Source organism: Euprymna scolopes, chromosome 20, assembly GCF_053919585.1.
Source record: "Euprymna scolopes isolate OS-2025 chromosome 20, ASM5391958v1, whole genome shotgun sequence".
NCBI classification, from domain to species: Eukaryota; Metazoa; Mollusca; class Cephalopoda; order Sepiida; family Sepiolidae; genus Euprymna; species Euprymna scolopes.
In genome coordinates this window covers 111693685-111715805 of record NC_136501.1, presented here as the reverse complement: position 1 = coordinate 111715805, position 22121 = coordinate 111693685, and the positions used below count along the sequence as shown (strand labels likewise).

Sequence of the window (22121 nt, the reverse complement as noted above, 5' to 3'; positions counted from 1 at the left end):
CTAACTTACCCTATATGTGCTTCCGGGTTGCTTTAGCTCACACTACGGCATTTTTATTTACTCTCTATCGCCCCCACAACAGCGGAGTTACTATCTTTCAAAGCATATCTGAGAAAATTGACAAAGTCCTATCTGCTTATCCTTCAGCTAACATTCACGTATGTGGAGATTTCAATGTTCACAACGTCGAATGGTTGACCCACTCAAACAAGACCGATGATGAGGGGAGGTTCTGTCATGATTTCTCCATTGCCTATGACCTCACTTGTAAAAAAAAAAAAAAAAAAAAGATAAATGCAACTGTAGATACCGTACATTTTGCCCACTTCAAAATAAATGTCTGACCACAATATTCGCGAAAGAAAACCCAAATAACAAGAAATATTACATAGGTATGACGTCCTTAGATTTCAAAACCCGATATTATGACCATAAAAGTATGTTCAAAAATAAAAAAACACCAAATGAAAACAACACTAGCAAACAAATACTGGGAATGCAAAGAAAGCGGATATTTGCCAGTAGTCGCATGGAAAATAGTAATACAAGCAAATACATGTAGAGACCTAGACGATCCATGTAGATTATGCCTTCATGGAAAATTTGCTATTCTATACTTTAAAGAGCCCCAACATCTATTAAATTCTAGGAGAGAAATAGCAAACACCTGTGTTCACAGGATAAACTTTACTCTAGGATAGCGATACAAAATAATTTTTAAATTAGCAATAGAAAATAAATAAATAAAATAAACATTCATAAATTATTGTATATATATTGATGCCTCCGTTCAGTCTATATATATATATATATATATATATATATATATATATATATATATATATAAATAATAGTGTTTTTTTTTGGCAGCATGTCATTATTAAAGCACGTCTGATTGAACACAACAGAGTTATTCTTTTTCTGATATTTCTGGATATCTTTTCCATTTACCGAGCAGTTTTTTTTTTTATTTCAATCAGCATGTTGTACAGAATGGTGCTCAAAAGTTGTTGTTTTCTTTTCCTTTGAGGCTTAGTGTATTTAAAGTTGAGAAAATGAACAAACTGTGCAGTTTTAGGCTTTAACATATGTAAATTTGAGTTCTGCACCATGCAAAAAAAGAAATGACTAAGTCCATAATTTTCCCACCCCCTGCCATTTAGCCCCAAAAGTCCCCAAGGCCTTAACATATTTAAATTTGAGTTCAGCACCATGCAAAACTACTAAATAGACATACACAGAAAATTTTGGATATGGTAAAATAGTATTGCGAAGTATAGACAAATAAAATTATATAGAAATCAGTTAGTTACAACTTTTCAGAAAGTTTTATAAAAATCCAAGGCATCAATTTTTAGTCGTGTGCAAGCAAGTCACTCTGTCGGTCAGTCAGTCTGTCCGTAACACTTTTGTGCTTGGCCTTTTTGGTAAGATCAAAGGTCTGCTGTTAATAGATGCTGTTCTTAGCTCCTCCACAAACTTAACATTCCGGTACTATACCTGTACCAGAGGAGCTTCGCCAGGTGGGACATCATCCTACCCACCAAGGACAATGCAGAGAGACTCTCCCTCCAAGAAATAAAGCATGTGAGACTCAAACTAACGCCCGAATATCAGGGCAAAAGAAGGACTTGGGTGCAGGTGTTTAATGTGCCAATCCAAATACCTGCGGAACTGCTAGGATGCCTCTTCAGCCAGTACGGTGAGGTGGAACAGGTGACCCCAGTACGGTCAAAAACTGGGACTCACCTGGGCTGCTACACAATAGTAATGAGGCTGAAGAGTGAAGGTGTTTGGGCGATACCAGCACTGTTGACATATAAGGATGACAGCATGATGGTAGTGGTGGAGGGCTGTCGTCCGCACTGCTGGTTCTGCCAAAATCAGGGCCCCATGGCTAGGAGCTGCCCCCAAAGGGTAACCCCTTATCAAACGACCCAAAAGGCGGTCACAACCCTTGAGACAGCGCCCGCGCCAAAACAGGCAACAACAACCCCTCCAACCGCGGCACCAACCCCAGCTCCAAGGAAAACCCAAACCACCCAGGAGGCCAAGGGGGAGGAATGGAGCACGGTAATGAGACAAAAACGGAAGCCCATAATCCCTTCCGCCACCATCCCACCATCAGTCCAAAAATCAATGCAGCAGCCTCTGTAAATGCAGCAACAACAACAGCCATCGCGGCTGATGCCGCGAAAACAGCCGCAGCAACAACAATTACCGCAGCAGCAAGAGCAGAAGCAGAAGCAGCAGCAATGACACCAGCAAGAGCAGCAGCAACAAAAACAGCTGCAGCAGCAACTAGAGGAGCAGACACAACTAATGGTCTCAGCACCAATCGAGACGGGAATCAAAAGCGGAGAAAAGACTGAGGATGAATCCGCAAGTGAGAGGGAGAAGAACTCAACCTCACCTTTTCCCAGTTCATTCGAAAGAATTAAAAAAATAAAAATAAAAGAAAAGGGGAAGAAAAGGTGGCCCCCACTCCGTGAACATACACCACCCCTAACAACAAAATCCACTTCCATCCCCAAACCAGACACCGCAACATCAGACATCACACCAACAACAAACATGGCACCAACACCAGACACCTGTCCCCACACAAATGCAAATTGAGCCACCACCCCAAAAAGAGAAGGAAAAGAATGAACCAAGGGAAGGGAGAGACTCCTCTGCTTCTCGCAGACCAACCAAATTAAAAGCCCTTGCCCCCGAGGAACTATGTTATGTAGCCCTCTATCTGTGGCCACAGACATTTCCCATCGGCAGAGGAAAAACTTAAAACCTCTGCTCGATTACAAACAGATAGAGGGGAAAGATGTAAATATCCCCTCAAATTTCCCGGACGCTCCGCTCCTAATAACTTTTGTCAGAACTCCACAGGCCTGCAAGACTAACTTGTGGACAAGGCTGCAGGCCGCTGAAGGGGTGTTTCTGGGAATCAAACTGGTTAAGAAAAATGACCCTTCTCTTGACGAACTGTCAAGACAATGCAAGGGAAGGGTCCCAGTGTTGGTCCATCCGTCACTCTACAGAAATTAATTTATCCTTTGGACGTCGGCAGCATTGCGAGAGAAGGTCAGGATATGAAAAACCTGACCACCTTCAGCATGGCACATAACGTTTGCATCCTCTCCTTGGCTGACTTCGGAGCTGAGTGTGACACACCCTAATGGCTTTGAATTTGGCTAGTTTGAATGCAAGAGGCTTGAGATCATCGGGCCGGGCGGCTTGCCTCTGGCACGACCTCTTGTCCCTGGGAGTTGATGTGGCTGCAATTCAGAAGACGCATTTCATTTCCCCGACTTCATTCTCGACCCTTCTATCGAGAGCCATCGCAGGCCATGGGGAGAATCTGCTTATATGAAAGAGTGCCGAGCCGCGCTAAAACGACTACCAAGGTCCAGTGACCTTGTGACTGCTATCCATAGGGAACTCCACAGGGATCTAGTGAAGGGGGCCGCTGACGACCTGCTATGCGCGCATTTGGGTTGGCAGCAGAGTGAGATCCGCTCCGCATGGAGCTGGGCGCCAGTTTCGAGTCATCTGAACAATTCGGAGTTCTCTCTGACCTGGCGATTGGCCCGAAATGCATTAACATCAACTCAACAACATACAATACAGTTCCAGGTTTTTGGAGTTGCCTGATTGTCCCCGTTGTGGGACAACGGCCGTAGAAATGACTGATCACGCTTTCTTCGATTACTGCGAACTCCGCCAATACTGGTCATATGTCAGCGAAGTGACGGCTTGCATCGATCCTGAGCATCCTCACCCAATATTATGGTGAAAGAAGATACTAGCTGGGAGAAACTTTTGATTTTGTTTAGTTCTGGAGTGACAAGGATGACCAACAACCCCCACAATCCCCCCTTTTGAGTTGACCATGTGCCTAAATATTTTGTTCATTGTTGATTTTCAATGTATTTTTAACATGAATAAAGGCTTTAATATCTCAAAGTGTAGTATCTGTTCCGGCAGATACTGCAAGCAAAGACCATATGTGGGGGCAATCCCACATATAAGACCTTGGTCAATGTAGGGGCAATCCTTCATACCAATTGTCACTATCCAGCTCCCCTACTCCCCGGGGAGTTGATCCCCATTTCCCCTTCACTCCTCACATTAAAAATCGGGCTTGTGCCTAATTTGCTCGGTGGGGGAGCAAATTAATACAGCTTTTCTTGGCCTTTTGGCCAAGATCAAAGTGTAGTATCTGTTCTTACTACATGCTGTACTTATGTTTGTAAGCTTGTGATAAAAAGTGGGGGATCACTTTTCTGTATTAATTTAATGTAAAATGATAACCCACTTTACAACCAGTCAGTCTCAAAGCCATTCAAGTCATTCTCCAGATCATTCAAGTTGTTTTTGAAGGATTCCAGTTATTTTTTAAGCATTCAAATCATTCTTAAGTTCATTAAAGTCATTCTAAGTCATTTACTTTTTATTTATTTAAATCATTTCAGCCCATTTTTCGGTCATTTTAGTTTATCTTTAAGAATTTCATGTCAATCCTACATTCACACAGTCATTCATTACACAAGAGCATGCGACTAATGGCTATCGGTCCTGTTTTAATAAGCACGAAAGGCACCCCTGGGGGGGAGGAGGCAACCGGAGTTTTCCTAAAAAAAAAATCCTTTCTGTTACTTTTTTACTCATATCATGTTTAATGTTTGTGCAAAAATTTTGAAAACTTCCAAGGCATAGTTATTGAGAAAAGTGCGGACAGACGAACGGACAAAGATGAATTTACAGGTTTACCCTCCGTTTGTTGTGGAACTAAAAACATAATTGGTTATATGAAGAAAAATATAATAAACCATAAAATTAATATTTTAATCTAATATTTAAAAAATATTTTAAAAGTATTTATTTCAATTTTGAATTTCACTTCATCTACATCTGTGAAATATATGGATAACATCAGGTAATTTGGCCTTCTGGACGCGATCATAGTATAGTATCTGTTCTGATACTACATTTCACCATTTCTGTCCTTGGTCAGTGAAGGAGAAATCCTTCATGAATGAGACAATTTTTATTTTTGTTCCTTTTTAGGGAGCTAGATTTTCTCCGCATTAAAAACCGACCTTCTGTCCAACTCAGTCCTTGTGGGGAGGCAAGGGAATAGAAACATCAGGTAGTTTTATGATAAAGGGGCATAACTCATACCGACAACACCAGAAATAATATGAGGCACTTTCAGAAGAATGTATTTATTTCGATTTTATTTTTAACTAGCGTTACCCGGGTGTTTGTAGGTGTGTGTGCTGTTAAATAAAAAAGAAACCCGGGGGGGGGGGGGGGGGTAAAAGTTGGTAGGATCGAACCCGAAGATCTGAGCCGAAGTTTGAAAATAAAATCGGCCAGCCAGAATGAGTTACTGAAAGATGTTTGAATTTAAGTAAGAACCAAATTGACAGGTGCGCGCATGGAAGTCATCGAGCGTTACGACGATGACAACGACGTAAGCATTGTTATAAGCGAAGTAAAAAAAGAAAACAACGTTAAAACTTAAGCGGGGGGAGGGGGTAATCAAAACATTGAAAAAAAAAAACACAAGAAAACTAATGTAAGGCAAACGAACGATGAAAACAGAAAAACGAACACGTGAAAAATGACTTAAATAAGCCTGTTTCAATATTAAAATTAAAACATCGGTGGGTACCTGGGTGTTTTTGAGTGGGTGGTCAGGGGTGGATAAGCAAAGTAAAAAAAAAAAAAAAAACAGAAAAACGAACGTTACGTGAAAAATGGCTTAAATAACACTGGTTCAATATTTAAATTTAAAAAATTGAAAAAAAAAAAAAAAAAAAGAAAGACATCTCACACCACGATTTGAACCGAAAACGTTTAGATAACGAACCAACGCGCTAATCAACTGACCTAACGCAACATACATGAAAATTGTTCAGTCGTCGTCACGAGAAGACCGTTTTTTATGTACGTGTTCCATTTCAGATCAGGAGTAAAGGTCAAACCCAGAAGCTTGTCAAAACATGGAGCCTCCCCAAGACGAAAGCCATCCATTTCAATTGATGCCAGATGGGGATCAGAGCGTTGATGATGCAAAGATAGGTCCTTACAAACTAAATAAAGGGTCCAAAATTGTGTACATATTCCCCGAATTCAACAAAAATAAGGTTGGATGTTACACTGGCTGAAGCACTAAGCACTATGCAAATATCAATCAAGGTGAGAGCCATAGTCCAAGTAAGCAAAAAAATCAATATCCATCTCAAAAATTCAAAAACATTTTAAAATTACCTTGATCGTTTTGGTAAACTTTGAACGCCTTCATATAAAAATCCTCCGTTGCTTGGTAGATTCTTCGATCTCTCGTAGTAAACAACATCGCTTTACAGTGCGTTGTAATCGTCTCTCTCAAAGAATTCTTGAACAGGATCCCTGCTCTACATGTCTGATTCGGATATTTCTTTGTAATCGCCTCAACATGGTCAATACTTTTCTGATACTTGTCCAGCTCGGAGTAGAGGTATTCAACAGCGGCAACAAAATTAGGGAGTGGTTCTGTACCGGAGTCGTCAAGGTCTCCATGAAAATAACTCCAGAACCGGGGTACCACCACATCTTGCATTTCATTTTGGACATATTCAATGAACCAATCTTCAATGATCCGAGTCAGTTGTGATTGGTGCATTAGCTCAACAGCCTCTTGGAATCGGATTTCTTCATCTTCAGGCAGTTCTATGTCAGAATCCAACTTGGAAGAAATAAAAAAAACAAAAAAAAACAAGGAATTAATCATGCCAAAATAATTATATATATATATATATATATATATATATATATATATATATATATATATACACACTTACTGACTAGATGGTTTTCTAACGAATGATAAAAAATATTTTTTGTATAGTTTTAAACGTTAAAAACTTCAAAGACTAATATATAAGAACAAGTAGTTAATAAAACATGTTAAAAAACACTTTGAAAAAGACTTAAAAACATTTAATTTTAAAAAGGAAACACTAAATAAGTGGATAGTCCTTAATCCGCGGAGTTTCGAAGAAATACTTTCCTTCTCATCAGAGGGTAGGATTTAGCAAAATGTGGGATCAGAAAGTATTAAATGAAACTACAAGTAAGTCATAGATCTTACTTGATCACAAAAAGTGAAACAGGGAATAGGGTGAATAAAAAAGTGATTTCATGTGAATGGGATCGGATTTTGCATGTAAAAGTATTTAATGAAACTACAAGTTTCCACTCTTTATCTGTGCCTAAACCTAAACGTAGATTCCATGAACAAAGCTTCTTTCTTAGAACTGCATGCCTGTGGAATTGTCTTCTGTTTTCCTGCTTTCCGGCTGACTACAATATGGTTGTGTTCAAGTCTAACGTAAATAAGTTCTTGATGAGTCGTTCCATATAAGTTATCAAATTTACCAAATTTTCATTACTAATGATTACTATATTGACCAATTTCTACTGTACACTCTTTAACCCTTATCCTTGAGTGGCCTCTGGGCCTTGATAATGTGGTGTTGCCTATGTAAAAAAAAAACAAAAAAAAACAAAAACAAGTAAGTCATAGATCTTACTTGATAACAAAAAGTGAAACAGAGGGAATAGGGTGAATAAAAGTGATTTCATGTGAATGGAGATTCTGGTGAAGGGTAAAATTTCCAATGACGGTAAAATCCAAAGATGCAGAATCCAAGAAAGTTAATTAAATTTCAATTTTAAAATTAAATATGTTTTTAACTCCAGTTCGAAGGGTATCAAACATGCTTTATTAACTACTTGTTCTTATTATAAGCTCTATCTCCTATTTGGTTTTATTGAGCTTTTACATCTGGTTGAGATTACTTTATAAATATTGATTCTTTAATATTTATAATTTACTTTAGTTTTGCCATCTTGGATTATTTTGGTAAACTTAACTGTAATTCTTATTTTATATATATATTATATAATAGAAAAATCTTATTATTGAAAATTAATTCAAATTTATATCTGAAAAAAATTAAAAAAAAAAAAAAAAAAAACTAAATTTATAAGAAGCAACCCATGCTACTATAGCCCTTTATAGCTTTTTTCTTTCTTTTTTGTTACATAGGAGTCACCACTTATCAAGGCCTGGAGGCCACACGAGGATAAGGGTTAACAAGTGTACAGAAGTCAATGGGAAAATATCAAAGTAATCGTTAGTAGTGTAAATTTGGTAGACTGGATTACTTAAGGGGAACGGCTCATCACGAATTTGTTTACGTTGGACTTGAAGATAAGCAAATTGTAGTCAGCTTGAAAGCAGGAAAACGGAAGACAGTTCCACAGGCGTGCAGTTCTAAGAAAGAAGCTTTGATCATGGAATCTACGTTTAGGTTTAAGCACAGATAAACAGTGGGGAAAATTATTGATAGTGTTTTCAGCTAGACAAGAGTTTTTCGCAAGGGAGGAACCATAGATTGGAGCTCAGACAAACACCTACCATGAAAATAACGACAAAGCAAAGACAGGCTCGCAACGTCTCTTCTGTGGGAAAGAGGTTGCAGGGAAGAGAAAAGGCCATTCCCTACTAGGTTATGAAGTCTATTTTGAACTCTGTCAAGGTAGAATAAGGTCTTTCTAGCAGCTCCTGCACAAATCTAGCAACAGTACTCCATCCTTGGACATACCTGACTCTTATATAAGAGAGTTGCATCAGCAGCGAGATATCTACTGGATCGATAGAAGGATCCCACCATTTTACTTCACCTCTTACAGAAAATAATTATTCATCTCAGTTGAGTTTTCAAAAAACGCACTCGGGTTTGGAACAAACTGTCCGTCTTGATCAGCACTTGAACGTGAGGCTAAGAAGTGCATAATTTCGGCATTTTTTTTAGATTTTACCAATTTATTTGGAAACATACCTTATTCGGCCCTGCAGCAGAAACTACCCATCCGAGGCAAGTCCTTCTCTTGGATCTGATCTGCAACTATCTGCCTTATCGTCTGCAGGCTACTTTGGTCATTGGCTGTTTATTGGACGAGCTTCCTGGAAGTGTTGTTGCGACAACATTAGTTATGCTCTTCAATTATCTACTGACATTAATGGACAGTGCAACATCTCATTTTGACTGTGTTCTAAGTTCTTATGCTGAAGACAAAGAAATTTCTATATCACACCCAGACCCTTACATAGCGTTGGTATTCCCGCAATAATTGCTGCGTCTGAGTGAGCGGGGTACTGGAGTATGCTGTTCAACCTTGCAAAAACAATTGTGCTATTGTCCTCTAGATGCCTCTCTCCTATCCTTGTCTATTGGATTTGATTTCAAGACGCATTTGTGCCATTCTCGAAATGTCATAACTATCTGGGAGTAATAATATCCAGCAATCTCAGATTTGACGACCACTTGTCTTAAATATCTAACAAGTTTTTTTTTTTTTTTTTTTTTTACATAGGCACTACTACAAGGCCCAGAGGCCACTCGAGGATAAGGGTTAAAGAGTTTACAGTAGTCAATTAGACAATATAGTAATCGCTAGTAATGGAAATTCAGTAAAATTTGTTAACTTAAGTGGAACGGCTCATCAAAAACTTGTTTACGTTGGACTTGAAGACAACCATAGCCAGCTGGAAAGCAGGGAAACGGAAGACAGTTCCACAGGTGTGCAATACTGAACTCCGAAAATATGGTTAATAGAGAGCTTTATATGTTGCATATCCTGAGCTACCTAATCCCTCATGAACCGCGTTTGCTGACTAGGCTTTACAAGGAAATGATTCGTTCCCACTTGAAATATAGGTGCCTAGTGTTTGCTGGAATTGGCAAGGTGTTCTCCAATTTGCTTAAGCGTCTACAGCATCATGCCGTCGGATATATACTACATATTCCCTGCTGCGACCCTGTTCCCTCTGAAGTATATGATCTGTTGTCTACTCGCCGGAATATCACATTTGATTCTGTTGCCTACAGATTATTTCATGGTTCTTGCTTAAATACTGCCTTGTGCTGCGGCTGAACTGACCAAACCTGTGATGATATACATTCACATAAAACCCTCTGCATAATCACCCTGGTGTTTGCTCGAAGATGTACCGGCAATCTCCTTTGACATTGTGTTTAGCAATATTCAGAATTGTGTGAATAAACATGTATAACGGTCACATTTTCGGAGTTCAGTATTGGCTAACTATCGTGATGTTCCTAAGTTTTATGCATTCCCTAATTAGCTTAGTAGCTGCCGTCTATTGCTACCGGTTTTATGACCATAGTTTAATAAGGAGAAAAATTATTTATACCAAGCATGCTAACTTTTCACGAAATTAATATTCACCGAGTCTCTTTTTTTTTTCCTTTGTTTAATATTTGGCAAATCCAGAGTCCACCCTAATTAAAAATAAAAGCTACAGATGTTTTTATGATGTACTTACCCGCCATGGAACGAAGCTGGCATAATCCTATAATCATGTAAATTGATCAAGAAGCTTTCTGTTTTCAGAAATTTAGGTGCTTGTTAAGATAGTCGACAGATCGATTTTTATTTATTTATTTTTTTTAATAGATCGTTTTAAGCAAAAACAAGTGCTTACTTAATTGTCATGTCGGAAATAGTAATATATCCAAAAATTACGAGAATTCATCGAGCAGAAAATTATTTACAGTTAAGAGTAATTTTTACAGAAAATTGAGAGAAATTTTATTTTCCCTAGATGTAAACACCTTGAAAATTGCGAATACAGGGGACACACTTATCTTCCTTTTCGCTACTTTAATGGCGAGAAACAGAAACACAAAGAAAAAAAATTGATCAATTTACGTAATTTTGGGACTATAATATTTGGCGCTTCTACAGAATTAGGACGAAATTTTGTAGTCGATAAATGGAGTTTTCAGATATAAAAAAAAAAAAAAAAACAATGGTTTCAATTGATTTTTTTTTTTTTTTGTCAATTCTAATAAGTTACATTGGTAACTTCCAAATTATGCAGTCGAAATTACCTGAATATTAGTGAATTATATAAAAAAAATTTTTTAATCGTGTTAGCAGGTGAAAATTTGCCGCCATCTTGTTTAAATCAAAACGGAAAATTATCTCCCTTTTGAACTATCCTGTGTCTTACGATCGTTTTCATCAAATTCTATTTTTTATTTTCTTTAATAAATAATTTTCTACCTTATCGATTTTCGTAATTTTTGGATATAATCATCTTAAAAAATACGAGGAGTACATGGTACATGGATACGATTGTTTTCATGTGAAATACAGGTTTACGATTTCAGAAATTTCGTCCTAATAGTGTAGAAGCGCCTGATATTTTCGTTCTGTGACGGGTTTATCTATTTGCTTCCCCACTGAGCAAATTAGGCACAAGGCCGTTTTTTTATGTGGAGATGGAGGGAGGGGGGAGGGAAAGGGGGATCCTGCTCCCGAGAGGTGGGAAATGGGAGCTGGATGGTAACTGTGGTCGTAGGGTGATCCCTACCTTGACCAAGTTCGGATATGTGGGGTTACCCCCACATATGGTCTTTGCTAGTCATAGCTGGTCTTTGCTAGTCTTAGCTTGCAGTATCTGTCGGAACAGATACTACACTTTGATCTTTGCACCCCCGTGCCGCCGAAGCGGTTTGGGGGTTCGCGTGCATTCTGACTAAGAACCGATTTTTGTAATTTAATTTAAAAAGAAAATAAATTTAAACGATTTGTAGATTGTATAAAAACTGGAATATATTTAAAAAAAAAAAAGAAAAGAAACGAAACGAAACCTCATAAACACAGTTTCGATTCGTATAAATTTTCATTATTATTTAAATCATCAAAAAGCTTAATCATCAAATTTTAAAAAATACATAATTTAACAAAATAATATCATTAATAAAAAATACAATGAACAAAAATAAAATAAAATATGTGAATTAATTGAGATATGTCATCCAAACGGCGATAGCTTGGCGGGTTTTAAACTTTCAAATCCACACAACAATAACACACAAAAAAACCCAAAAAACTGTTCATGTCAACAATTCAAATTTTGGGTAACAAAATTGATATTATAATTATAAAATACTTACAGAGGAAGGTATTAAGATACGAGTAATGACTTCCCAAGCGTTATTTATTTGCTCGTAATTTTCCATAACAACCATTTCTGGCCTGACGGTATATATATGATGTACACTTTATTTAACGAGGGACAAATCTGGGTTTACACCGGTGAAATGAGACGGTCACCTAATTGAAAGTTCCCTCCTTTTGTTCTTTTAATACGATAGGAGCACGTGTTGGTATTCTCTTGCAGAATTTGACCCGAATCCTCGGAGTTTTCCGTCAGTTATTGTTCGCAGAGCTTTGAAACCTGTTTTTACTGTACACATAGATTCGAAAAAGTTGTCACAAAATAAATATACAACAAATAAATGTTATCAAAGGCAAGATAAGTTACTTTTCTACCCAACTGAATATGTTTTTAGTGTTTATATCTAATGTAACATGTTTATTCAGCTCAAAAAATACAGTGTTTACCGATGTATTGGAAAATTTAAAATGGCAGCCGACTTCCTCTTTGAGGCGTTAAGTTTGGGAAAATGAGTTATAAATAAAAAACCAGACAAACTACTGTTAGAAACTCGCTCAATATATGTTACCGTGACATAGGCTGACATATATTCGGCGGGGGTTTAACAGTATTTTGACTGTTTTTTTATTTATAATTCCTTTTCCCAAGCTTACCGTCTCCGAGAGAGAGTCGGCCGCCATTTTGAATTTTTCCAATACATCGGTAAACACTGTATGTTTTTCGAGCTGAATAAACATGTTACATTAGATATAAACACTAAAAACATATTCAGTTGGGTAGAAAAGTAACTTATCTTGCCTTTGTTAACGTTTATTTGTTCTATATTTGTTTTGTGACAACTTTTTCGAATCTATGTGTGTCACTGTACAGTAAAACAAACCCAAGGAGAACGACCACCTAAACCCACTAACCTAGTTCTAAAACAGATCCTTTGTTTGATAAAATGCATGCCCATTTGGCTGGTAGGAAGGGGCGCGGTGGATACTAGAAAGCTGATTGGCCAACTAGAAATCCTCAACATATATAAAAACAAGAAGCAACGACAGAATTCGCGCATAAGCCTGACGAATCCTATAGTTGGATGAAACGCAGAATATTCAGTGTAGCTTAATCGCCATATATATTTTATAAATTACTAGCTAGCTCTACCTACGTATTGAGCACTTTTGAAGTAAATACTTAAAATTTACGCATAAATCTATGCTTTCATATATTAAATTTATACGAATAAATGAAGTAGTTATATATATATATATATATATATATATATATATATATACACACATATATATACATACATACACATATGTGTGATAGTTTATGCATATTCATGTTTATTTAATTTATTTATTTGTTTATTTTCTATTGTTAGTTTTAAAATTATTTTGTATCACTATCTGTTATGTTTGCACTTGAACCAAATAACGTATAAGGCAATACAAATGAAGACTCAACAAACAAAGGTAGATCAATAAGAAGTGTATTAGAAAAAGTATATTTACATAATGGTTGTCAGGTAAGAGAGTCTTGGCTGAAGAACATATCTGCTCTCGGCTCGGCCTTTGGTGGCTTCTGGTTAACACACACTCAGACTAACCGAGTCTTGTTATTTATGTGTAATATTATCCACATATGTAAATGAGTGGGTGCCACTACAACACTATCCTAGAGTAAATTTTATTCTGTGAACACAATTGTTTGCTATTTCTCTTCTACAGTTTAATAGATGTTGGGGTTCTTTAAAGTACAGGATAGCAAATTTTTCATGAAAGCATAATCTACATGGGTCGTCTAGGTCCCTACACGTGGTAGCTTGTCTTATTATTTTCCAGTCGACTACCAGCGAATGTCCGCTTTCCTTGAGTTCCCAGTATTTATTTTATAGCTAGCTATATATATATATATTTATTTTATAACTAACTATATATATATCAAGGCCCGGGAGCCACTTGAGGATAAGGGTTAATGAGTGTACAGTAGTCAATAGGATAATATCGTAGTAATTGTTAGTAATGGAAATTTGTTAAATTGGATTACTTAAGGGGGCGATTTATCAAGAATTTGTTTATTTGTTTATATATGTTAGTGATCGGACGATTCCAATATTTTTCCTGATTCTGATACAATTACCGATTCTTTATAAATCTCTAAATATTTAACTATAAAATGGTTATTTTGTCCTGATTACCTTAAAAAAAAAAAGCACGTATTAAATGTGCGTATATTTTCTCAAACGTAAAAACACATTTGCGAGGGGGATGATCTAGAGATTTTAATTTTACTGGAAATTTAAATCAATAAATATTTATTATTTTATTATCATTACCAGCAGTGGAATATTTTAAAAAAATCAAAATCAAATAAAAAAATAATTAAAGGAATCATTTTGGCATCGGAAAATAGGCACAAATTTTTCTGATTCCGATACCGATTCCGATATTTCAACGTAATAGACATAGAGAAGACCTACCTCAGTAACGGGCGAGAATCTGTCTCGGCAGCAGGCTGAAAGACAGAAAAAGAAAAAAAGAGGCCCAAGATGGCGGCTGTTATCTTTTAAAGCCTCCGGTCACGCATAGATCTCGAGCAGTCTCGTGTGGGGTATGCAAATTGGGTGTGCCCGAAACATTATAAAAGGCGAACCGCTGGGAGGAGTGGGAGAAGCGTTTAAGACATGTGAATAGAGAAACATTGACGTGTATCTCGTTTTGTGAACAACGAACTCTACTCGACTCAACTTGTGACTAGCGAACCCCTGCTTGACGTTTTAGCCAAAAAATATTGTTACTTTGCGTTAGACAAAGACTTGTAATACACGAGAACTGATATTTATCGAATAAAATTAGTTTTTTTTAAGAAATTTTACGCTTTGACTGTGACTTTTGGCACGAATAATGCTACTTCATAATTTCAAGTAAAAACAAGAATGTTAACCATGGGACGGAACAATCACGTTGATCTACTAATGCCTGTTATTGAAATAAAGCATTCTTAATAATATTTTAATTTGTACAGATTCCGTATTTATTATTAAAGACCCAATCTACTATCGACCATTATATTGTATATTATGTATAGTTTAAAGCCACCGATCACACATAGATCTTGAGCAGTCTCGTGTGGTATATGCAAATTGGGTGTGCCCGAAACATTATAAAAGGCAAACCGCTGGGAGGAGTGGGAGAAGCGTTTAAGACATGTGAATAGAGAACGTTGACGTGTATCTCGTGTTGTGAACAACAAACTCTACTCGACTCAACTTGTGACTAGCGAACCTATGCTTGACGTTTTAGCCAAAAAGTTTTGTTGCTTTGCGTTAGACAAAGACTTCTGATACATTCAAAAAGTTCCGATTTTTTCGATTCTAATTAATCGTCCCAACACTAATATGTATACTAGCAGAGAAACCCGACGTTGCCCGGAAATGAATAAGGATGAACAACTGTTTCACACACTCATATTTTATTGTCATCAAAATCAGTAAAATCACCCATTTTTCTATCCTCTCCAAAATTACTTCATCCACAATACACTGTAGTCTATATTGCACTGTAGAGAATCTACTGTTGATTATATAAAATTATTTTTATATATAAAATGGCTTTAATTAAAATTTAGACTGAAAATATAAAGTATCATGGTTCAATTGTTCTCTAAACAGAAACATTCATTTTAAACGTGCCTCTGTTATATCAAAGAATGTACTGTTGATTTTATATGCCGGGCCCTTCTGCTTGTGCGGTAATAAAAATTCTCAAATGCACTTGTGATGTTAGGCTGTGTATGGTGTTAACTTTGGTCAAAATTACCTGTTCCTTCTTTCATCAGATTTTTTCGATTATTGGTATTTATCGAAGACATTTTGGTACAAAACCTATCTAAGAACACTCTCAGCCACATTAGGTACATTTGTGTGAAATTTCATAAAAATCGACCAAGCTGTTTTGGAGTTCATAGGGAATGAACTCACAGACAAAGTTTGTATTATATAATAGTAGAGGTGTGTGTGTGTGTGTGAGTTTGACACAATGTCGGAAAGTGTGGATTTGTAGGAGTGAACCTAAGTGACCTCAGGCCACATACTACTACCATGAAGATAAGACATTGTTTCTTTAATCCTCTCTTTCTCTAAAAGTACTCAACTAACCAAGATACCCAAAAATCTATTCTCTTTTCTCTTCTGCTGTTGCTGCTCGCTCACCCACACACACACACTCTCTCTCTCTCTCTCTCTCTCTCTCTCTCTCTCTCTCTCTCTGACCGATGATTGACCTAAAAAAGGATTGGACAGTGAGTCTCCAGGCTTCTACATTGTCGCACGTGTCCTGCAAAGAGCAGACACAGAATTCTAAAAGTATGTAAAAACTAGGAAAATAAAATATTCATCTCAAGCTAATATTTGTATCCACTTTGTCAGTTATAACAACCAATAAACAAATGTTACAGATTGAAAAGCAAGCACCCAAGAAGTTGAGCACCCTGATCTACAAAAAGTTTCTGAACAATTCCATCAGCATTTCCTGGTGATTAAGAAAAAACTAACACCTCAAAGCGCAAGAAGGTAAAGCCTGAGAGGATGGACTTTCTTTAACTGCGCAAAATCGTAACCTCAGGTCAAAAGATACCTCATTATTCAACCCTCTGCCAGAATGACCATCAAGGATACACGCTGATTCAGAAGTATAGGCGACCCTAAGTACAACAATACCATTGTAAGGTGAAAACCTAGCCTCATTGTGAAAATGTTCTAATTACCAAAACAGATTTCCTGCTTTAGTTTAAAATAAATCCGTAAAATATATTATGAGAATTTCTACAATTACCCCCCAAAAAACGGGCCCCATGTACACTTTATGTGATATTTCCATTATTTATTCACCGATTTCCCTTATTTTACAGGACATGGCAGAATCAAGGCTCGTTTAAGAAAAACCCATGACAGTTTCATGCGTCAGTTCGAATGTGAAAAGGTTCCATCCACAAGCAAAATTCAGAACTGGGTGGACCACTTCGAGAAGTATGGGACTGTGGAGAACCTCAACGCTGCCAGAGAGAACCGTCCAAGCCACTCGGGATGTCCCAAGAAGTGAACAGCCGAGCTGGTCGAAAGAGTGAGAGAGTCTCTCCAGCAGAGTCCGAAATGCTCTGTGCGTAAGTGAAGTCATTCCCTCGGTATGTCCCGTGAGACTTGCAGGAGAGTGCTGGTGAACGATATCAAGGCTTACCCATACAGAATACAGACGCTGCAGACCCTTACAGCCTCAGACAAGAAGCAGAGTAGGGCTATGGCAGTCAAGATGCTCGAGATGAAGCCCACTTCCATCTTGATGGAAAGGCGAACTCCAAGACAAATGTCTTCTGGGGGTCCTCCAGACCCAATGAAGTAGTTACCAAGCCCCTGCACTCTCCTAAATGCATGGTGTGGGCTACAATCTCGGCCATAGGCATCATCGGACCAATCTTCATCAAAGAATCTGGTGCAGCAGTGACAGTCACCAAGGAGCGATATGTGGAGGTCCTCAAAACCTTCAAGAGTGAGCTCCAGACCATCTACCTGTCGCTCATGAGCAAGTTCTGTTCCAGCAGGACGGAGCAAGTTCTCACACCTCAAACCTGTCCCAAGATTGGCTGAAAGAGAACTACGGAGGCCGAGTGATCAGTCTCAAGACTGATTTTGAGTGGGCACCCCATAGCCTGAACCTAAGCCACCAAGATATTTTTCTTTGGGGCTATTTTAAGGACAGAGTCTACACAGGGAAACCCAGAACCATCACGGAACTCAAGGAAGCCATCAGGGAGGAGATGAGACCCATTAACAATTCGGTCTGTAAGAATGTCATGGACAACTTCGTGCTGCGCCTTAAGAAATGCACGGAGCTAAATGAAGGCCATCTAGAACATATGCTTAAGAACGGAGAAAAAAAGGCCAAATACCCTAGTGTTTTGATGTGATGTTTTGAATATAATAAACTAGTTATGACCAAAGTTTCATTTCATTCGGACAAAACACTAAGAAACGGGGCCTAATTAGAATTGGGGCCTGTTTTTTTTTTGGGGGGGGGTCACCCTGTGTGTGTGTGTGTGTGTGTGTATATATATATATATATAGTAATTTATAAAATATATATAGTCATCCTGTATATATATATATATATATATATATAAAACTACATATTTTACAGTCAACGGAGAAAAAAAGGCCAAATACCCTAGTGTTTTGATGTGATGTTTTGAATATAATAAACTAGTTATGACCAAAGTTTCATTTCATTTGGGCAAAATACTAAGAAACGGGGCCTAATTAGAATTGGGGCCTGTTTTTTTGGGTCACCCTGTATAAGTAGGCCCGTATTGGCTGATTGGCTACCCACTGTCTTTGTTTAGACCAATCAGATTGGTTGAGATTTTAACCGCTGAGTGATAGGTTTGGTGAGTTTTTGAATGCCTTTATTTTTCAGTTCCAGACAAGCAGTCGTAGAAGAAAGATGGAACCCAACTCTCTCTGAATATGAAGCATTTGGGCACCTCTACCCTTCGTCTCCTTAAGACTATTTTTAAAGCCTAAATGATTAGGTTAACTTATTATTATATATTTCTCCCAGAGACTTTTTAAGGTCAGAATTATTGACCTGTCATTAATGACTTTTCTTTCAAAGGAACATTCCTTATGAACTTCTGTGATGTTGACTCTAGTCGAGAATTGAATCTTTCATCAGAAGGCATGAAACGGCTGTTAATTATCCGAACGTCAAACAGTGCTAAACCCAAATTCTAGCTCCTGCTGAAGCTAAAAGCACTATTCAGATGGGAAATAGGCATTTTCTTTTTTGCAACGAAAAATCAATAAAATTTGTGTCAAATTTTAGAGGTTAGGGTTAGGGTTAGCATACCTCTAAAATTTGTGTCAAAATGGTAAGGGTTTGGCCTTTTCCAATGTTTCTTACATTTGTTTATTATTTATCAATTAATTTTACTATTATTGTGGGGAAAAGAAGTAAAGAGAGCAAGACAGAGAGTCGAATTTACGATGTTCTTTCGTAGAAAATATATCAACAAAACAAATACAGTTAACTCTCAATTTATAAAAAAAGATTTATTACTTTTTAGGAAATATTTCAATGAAAATAATAGTTCATTTATGAGTGAACAAAAGGGGGGAATTAGTTGAGATTAAGGAAGTTTTAAAATAATTGTTTACATAAAATTAATTAAAAATGAGCATGCGATAGTAGAAGGGGGAATACAAAAGTTAGTTACTGTGTCTGTGTGTTCGCCCACATTGTTTTATCAGCCGACTCGCCTGCTACGTTCACAGTGTTGTCGCGTTAGTTTTTAGCTGCAGACGGTAGTGATATATATATCTTTCAACACTATCTCTGAATTTTGTTAACTGCACTTTTTTGGAAAATACAGAGGTTTTTAAAGATTTTCACCGGCTCCCAGACACGTAATTTCCGACAGCCCGGAAAACTCTCTGATTGGTCAAAAAAAAATCAAAACATTGAACCTCCAGAGCAATTCAGTAAAAAGAAAAAGGGCGCCTCTAGCCGCTTGCGCAGAAAACGTCTCGGGGCACTTGAATTTCCGGCAGCGAAAGTGTGAACATCGTAGCTCACCATATAACTTTCCGCCCAGTAAACGGAGTTTAAAGGTTTATCGTTCATGATAAATAGCTTTGGGTTTCTTTGTGAAGGAAAGTTTGGTAGGATATTTACATGTAAATGTAGGTTGGGAAAAAAATTTTTTTTTTTTCTTTTTTGTTTAGAAAATTTTTACATCATTTTTATTTTTAATAATAAAAATATGTGTTGTCCTTTTTCCACCTGATGGTTCTCCCGGACTTTGATTTAGTTTGTTTCTTTTCAACCTCTGTATCAGAGGAAGATACAAAAGTGTCAGATACTGGAAGGGGTGGAACAAAATCTTTTGACGGTGTTGAAGAATATGCAGGCTTCAATCTATCTATGGAAACGTTACTGTGTACATCATCAGACATTTTAATAGTAAAATATTTGCCATGACGATGTACAACTTGGAATGGACCTGTATATGGAGCTTCCATAGATTTTCGAATCCTGTCTGTTCTCAACCAGACGCTGTCACAAATTTGAAGATCCTTAGGAATGTACACAGTAGGTAAAGAATGGAGGTGTCCACTGGATAATCCGTCTGTGTCAAATTTCCGCATCTCCTCAGCTAGAGCTTTTATGTGAGCATCTGTTATATCAATGTTTGCATCCTCGTACACATCGATTAACAATCTAGGTATTTGTGCATTAGCACCCGTAAATGCAGTAAATGGTGAATAATTGGATTCGTTGGGTGTAATCCTGATACCCAGAAGAACTATAGGAAGAGCAGATAACCAAGATTCTCTTCTGGCAATAATTGCTGTCTTTAATGTTCTGTGTGCTCGCTCGATCATTCCGTTTGCTTGGGGATGGTACGAAGTCGTTCTCAGCCTGTGGAACCCTATAATTTTTGACAGTTCTGAGAACAGCTCAGACTCGAATTGGCTACCTCTGTCTGTAACGACATGGAGGGGCACACCAAATCGCGATATCCACAGATCAACAAAAGCAGTTGATACTGACGCTGCAGTTATTTCGGTCAATGGACAAGCCTCTACCCATCTCGTATTTCTATCAATGCATGTTAATAAATAACGATAGGGAGAGAAATACGGGCCTGTTTTGCTCTTGACTGGTGGTAGAGGGCCAACAATGTCAATGTGTACAGTTTGAAATCTGCTGGATGGCAATTCAAATGGATGCACGTCACTTTTTGTGTGTTTGTTTATCTTTGCTTGTTGGCAATGCTGACATTCCTTGCACCATTCCTTTATTGACTTGGCCATTTTGGGCCAAAAATATCTGGAAGTTATCATTTTAGTTGAAGCAGCAATTCCAGGGTGTGACAAGTTGTGTAAACTGTCAAAAACAGATTTCCGGAGCTTTTGTGTGACAAAAGGTCGTGGAAAAGGTAAAGACACGTCACATAGGATTGTATTATGTTCATTAATCTGATACGGCTTCAGTTGATCACATAGAGTTTTTGTTTCTTCATCAGTGGTTTGGTGATTGGCCATCTCCTGTAAGTCACAAATATCAATTGTGATTGCATACGCTGGTCGCGATAAGCAATCAGTTACAATGTTCTGTGAACCTTTTATGTGTGAAATATCAGTCACATATTCACTCAAGAAACAAAGGTGACGCTGTTGTCTATCGGATTTTAAAGTAAGGTGTTTGGCTTTTAAAGGCGCTGCAGAGCGGTTTATGATCTGTTAATAACAACAAGTTTCTGCCTTCCACCTGATGTTTAAAATACAAGACTGCTAAATAAGCAGCTAGCAATTCTCTGTCAAAGGTAGAATATTTTTGTTGAGTTTGTGATAACTTTTTTGAAAAGAATCCAATAGGAATTGGTTGATTGTCAATCATTTGATGAAGTGCTGCTCCAACAGCGTAACTGGAACTGTCCGTAACAAGCTGGTAATTAGTAGCTTTTGAATCGGGATAAGGTAGAGCGGTTACACCTGATAAACTTGTTTTTATCCTTTCAAAGGATTCAACTTCCTCCTTTGTAAAATCTATTTTCTTAGATTTTTGATTCAACCGAATACACTCGGTGAGTGGTAAACTGATTTCACTGAAATTTGGAACTAATTTTCTGTAAAAATTTGCCATGCTAAGGAATCGACGCAGTGATTTTGAATCGTTTGGTTGAGGAAATTCATTTAATTCGCGGATTTTCTTGTCACTTGGCTTAAGACCATCAACAGATATGTGAAATCCCAAAAATTCAAGTTGAAAAACATTGAAAATAAATTTAGAAAGGGAAATTTTAAGGTCGTACTCACTGAGTTTCTGTAAAACAGTATCGAGGTGTTTGGAATGCTCTTCTTCACTATTTGAGAAAATAAGAATATCATCGATGTATATAAAAATACAATCGATGTCGCGGAAAATATTGTCCATCATCCTTTGGAAAGTACTAGATGCGTTCCGCAAACCGAAAGGCATGTAATTGTACTCATATAAACCGAAGGGTGTTGTGATGGCTGTTTTGCATA

At 37.5% G+C, this 22121-nt stretch overlaps 1 protein-coding gene and 1 pseudogene across 1 annotated transcript in view; one reads left to right on the top strand and one right to left on the bottom strand.

Moving 5' to 3' along the window:
* LOC145241560 (anaphase-promoting complex subunit 2-like) overlaps window positions 1-12199 on the bottom strand; it is a 66146-nt gene extending 53947 nt beyond the window's left edge. Inside the window, exons 1-2 of the mRNA XM_080104626.1 lie at window positions 12042-12199; window positions 6277-6733 (exon numbers count right to left, since the gene is read on the bottom strand). Of these exons, the coding sequence (XP_079960752.1) occupies window positions 6277-6733; window positions 12042-12116 (532 nt within the window). The 5' untranslated portion in view covers window positions 12117-12199. The remainder of the gene's footprint in view (window positions 1-6276; window positions 6734-12041) is intronic.
* LOC145241760 (U2 spliceosomal RNA) lies at window positions 4180-4316 on the top strand (annotated as a pseudogene).
* Window positions 12200-22121: the final 9922 nt, after the last annotated feature.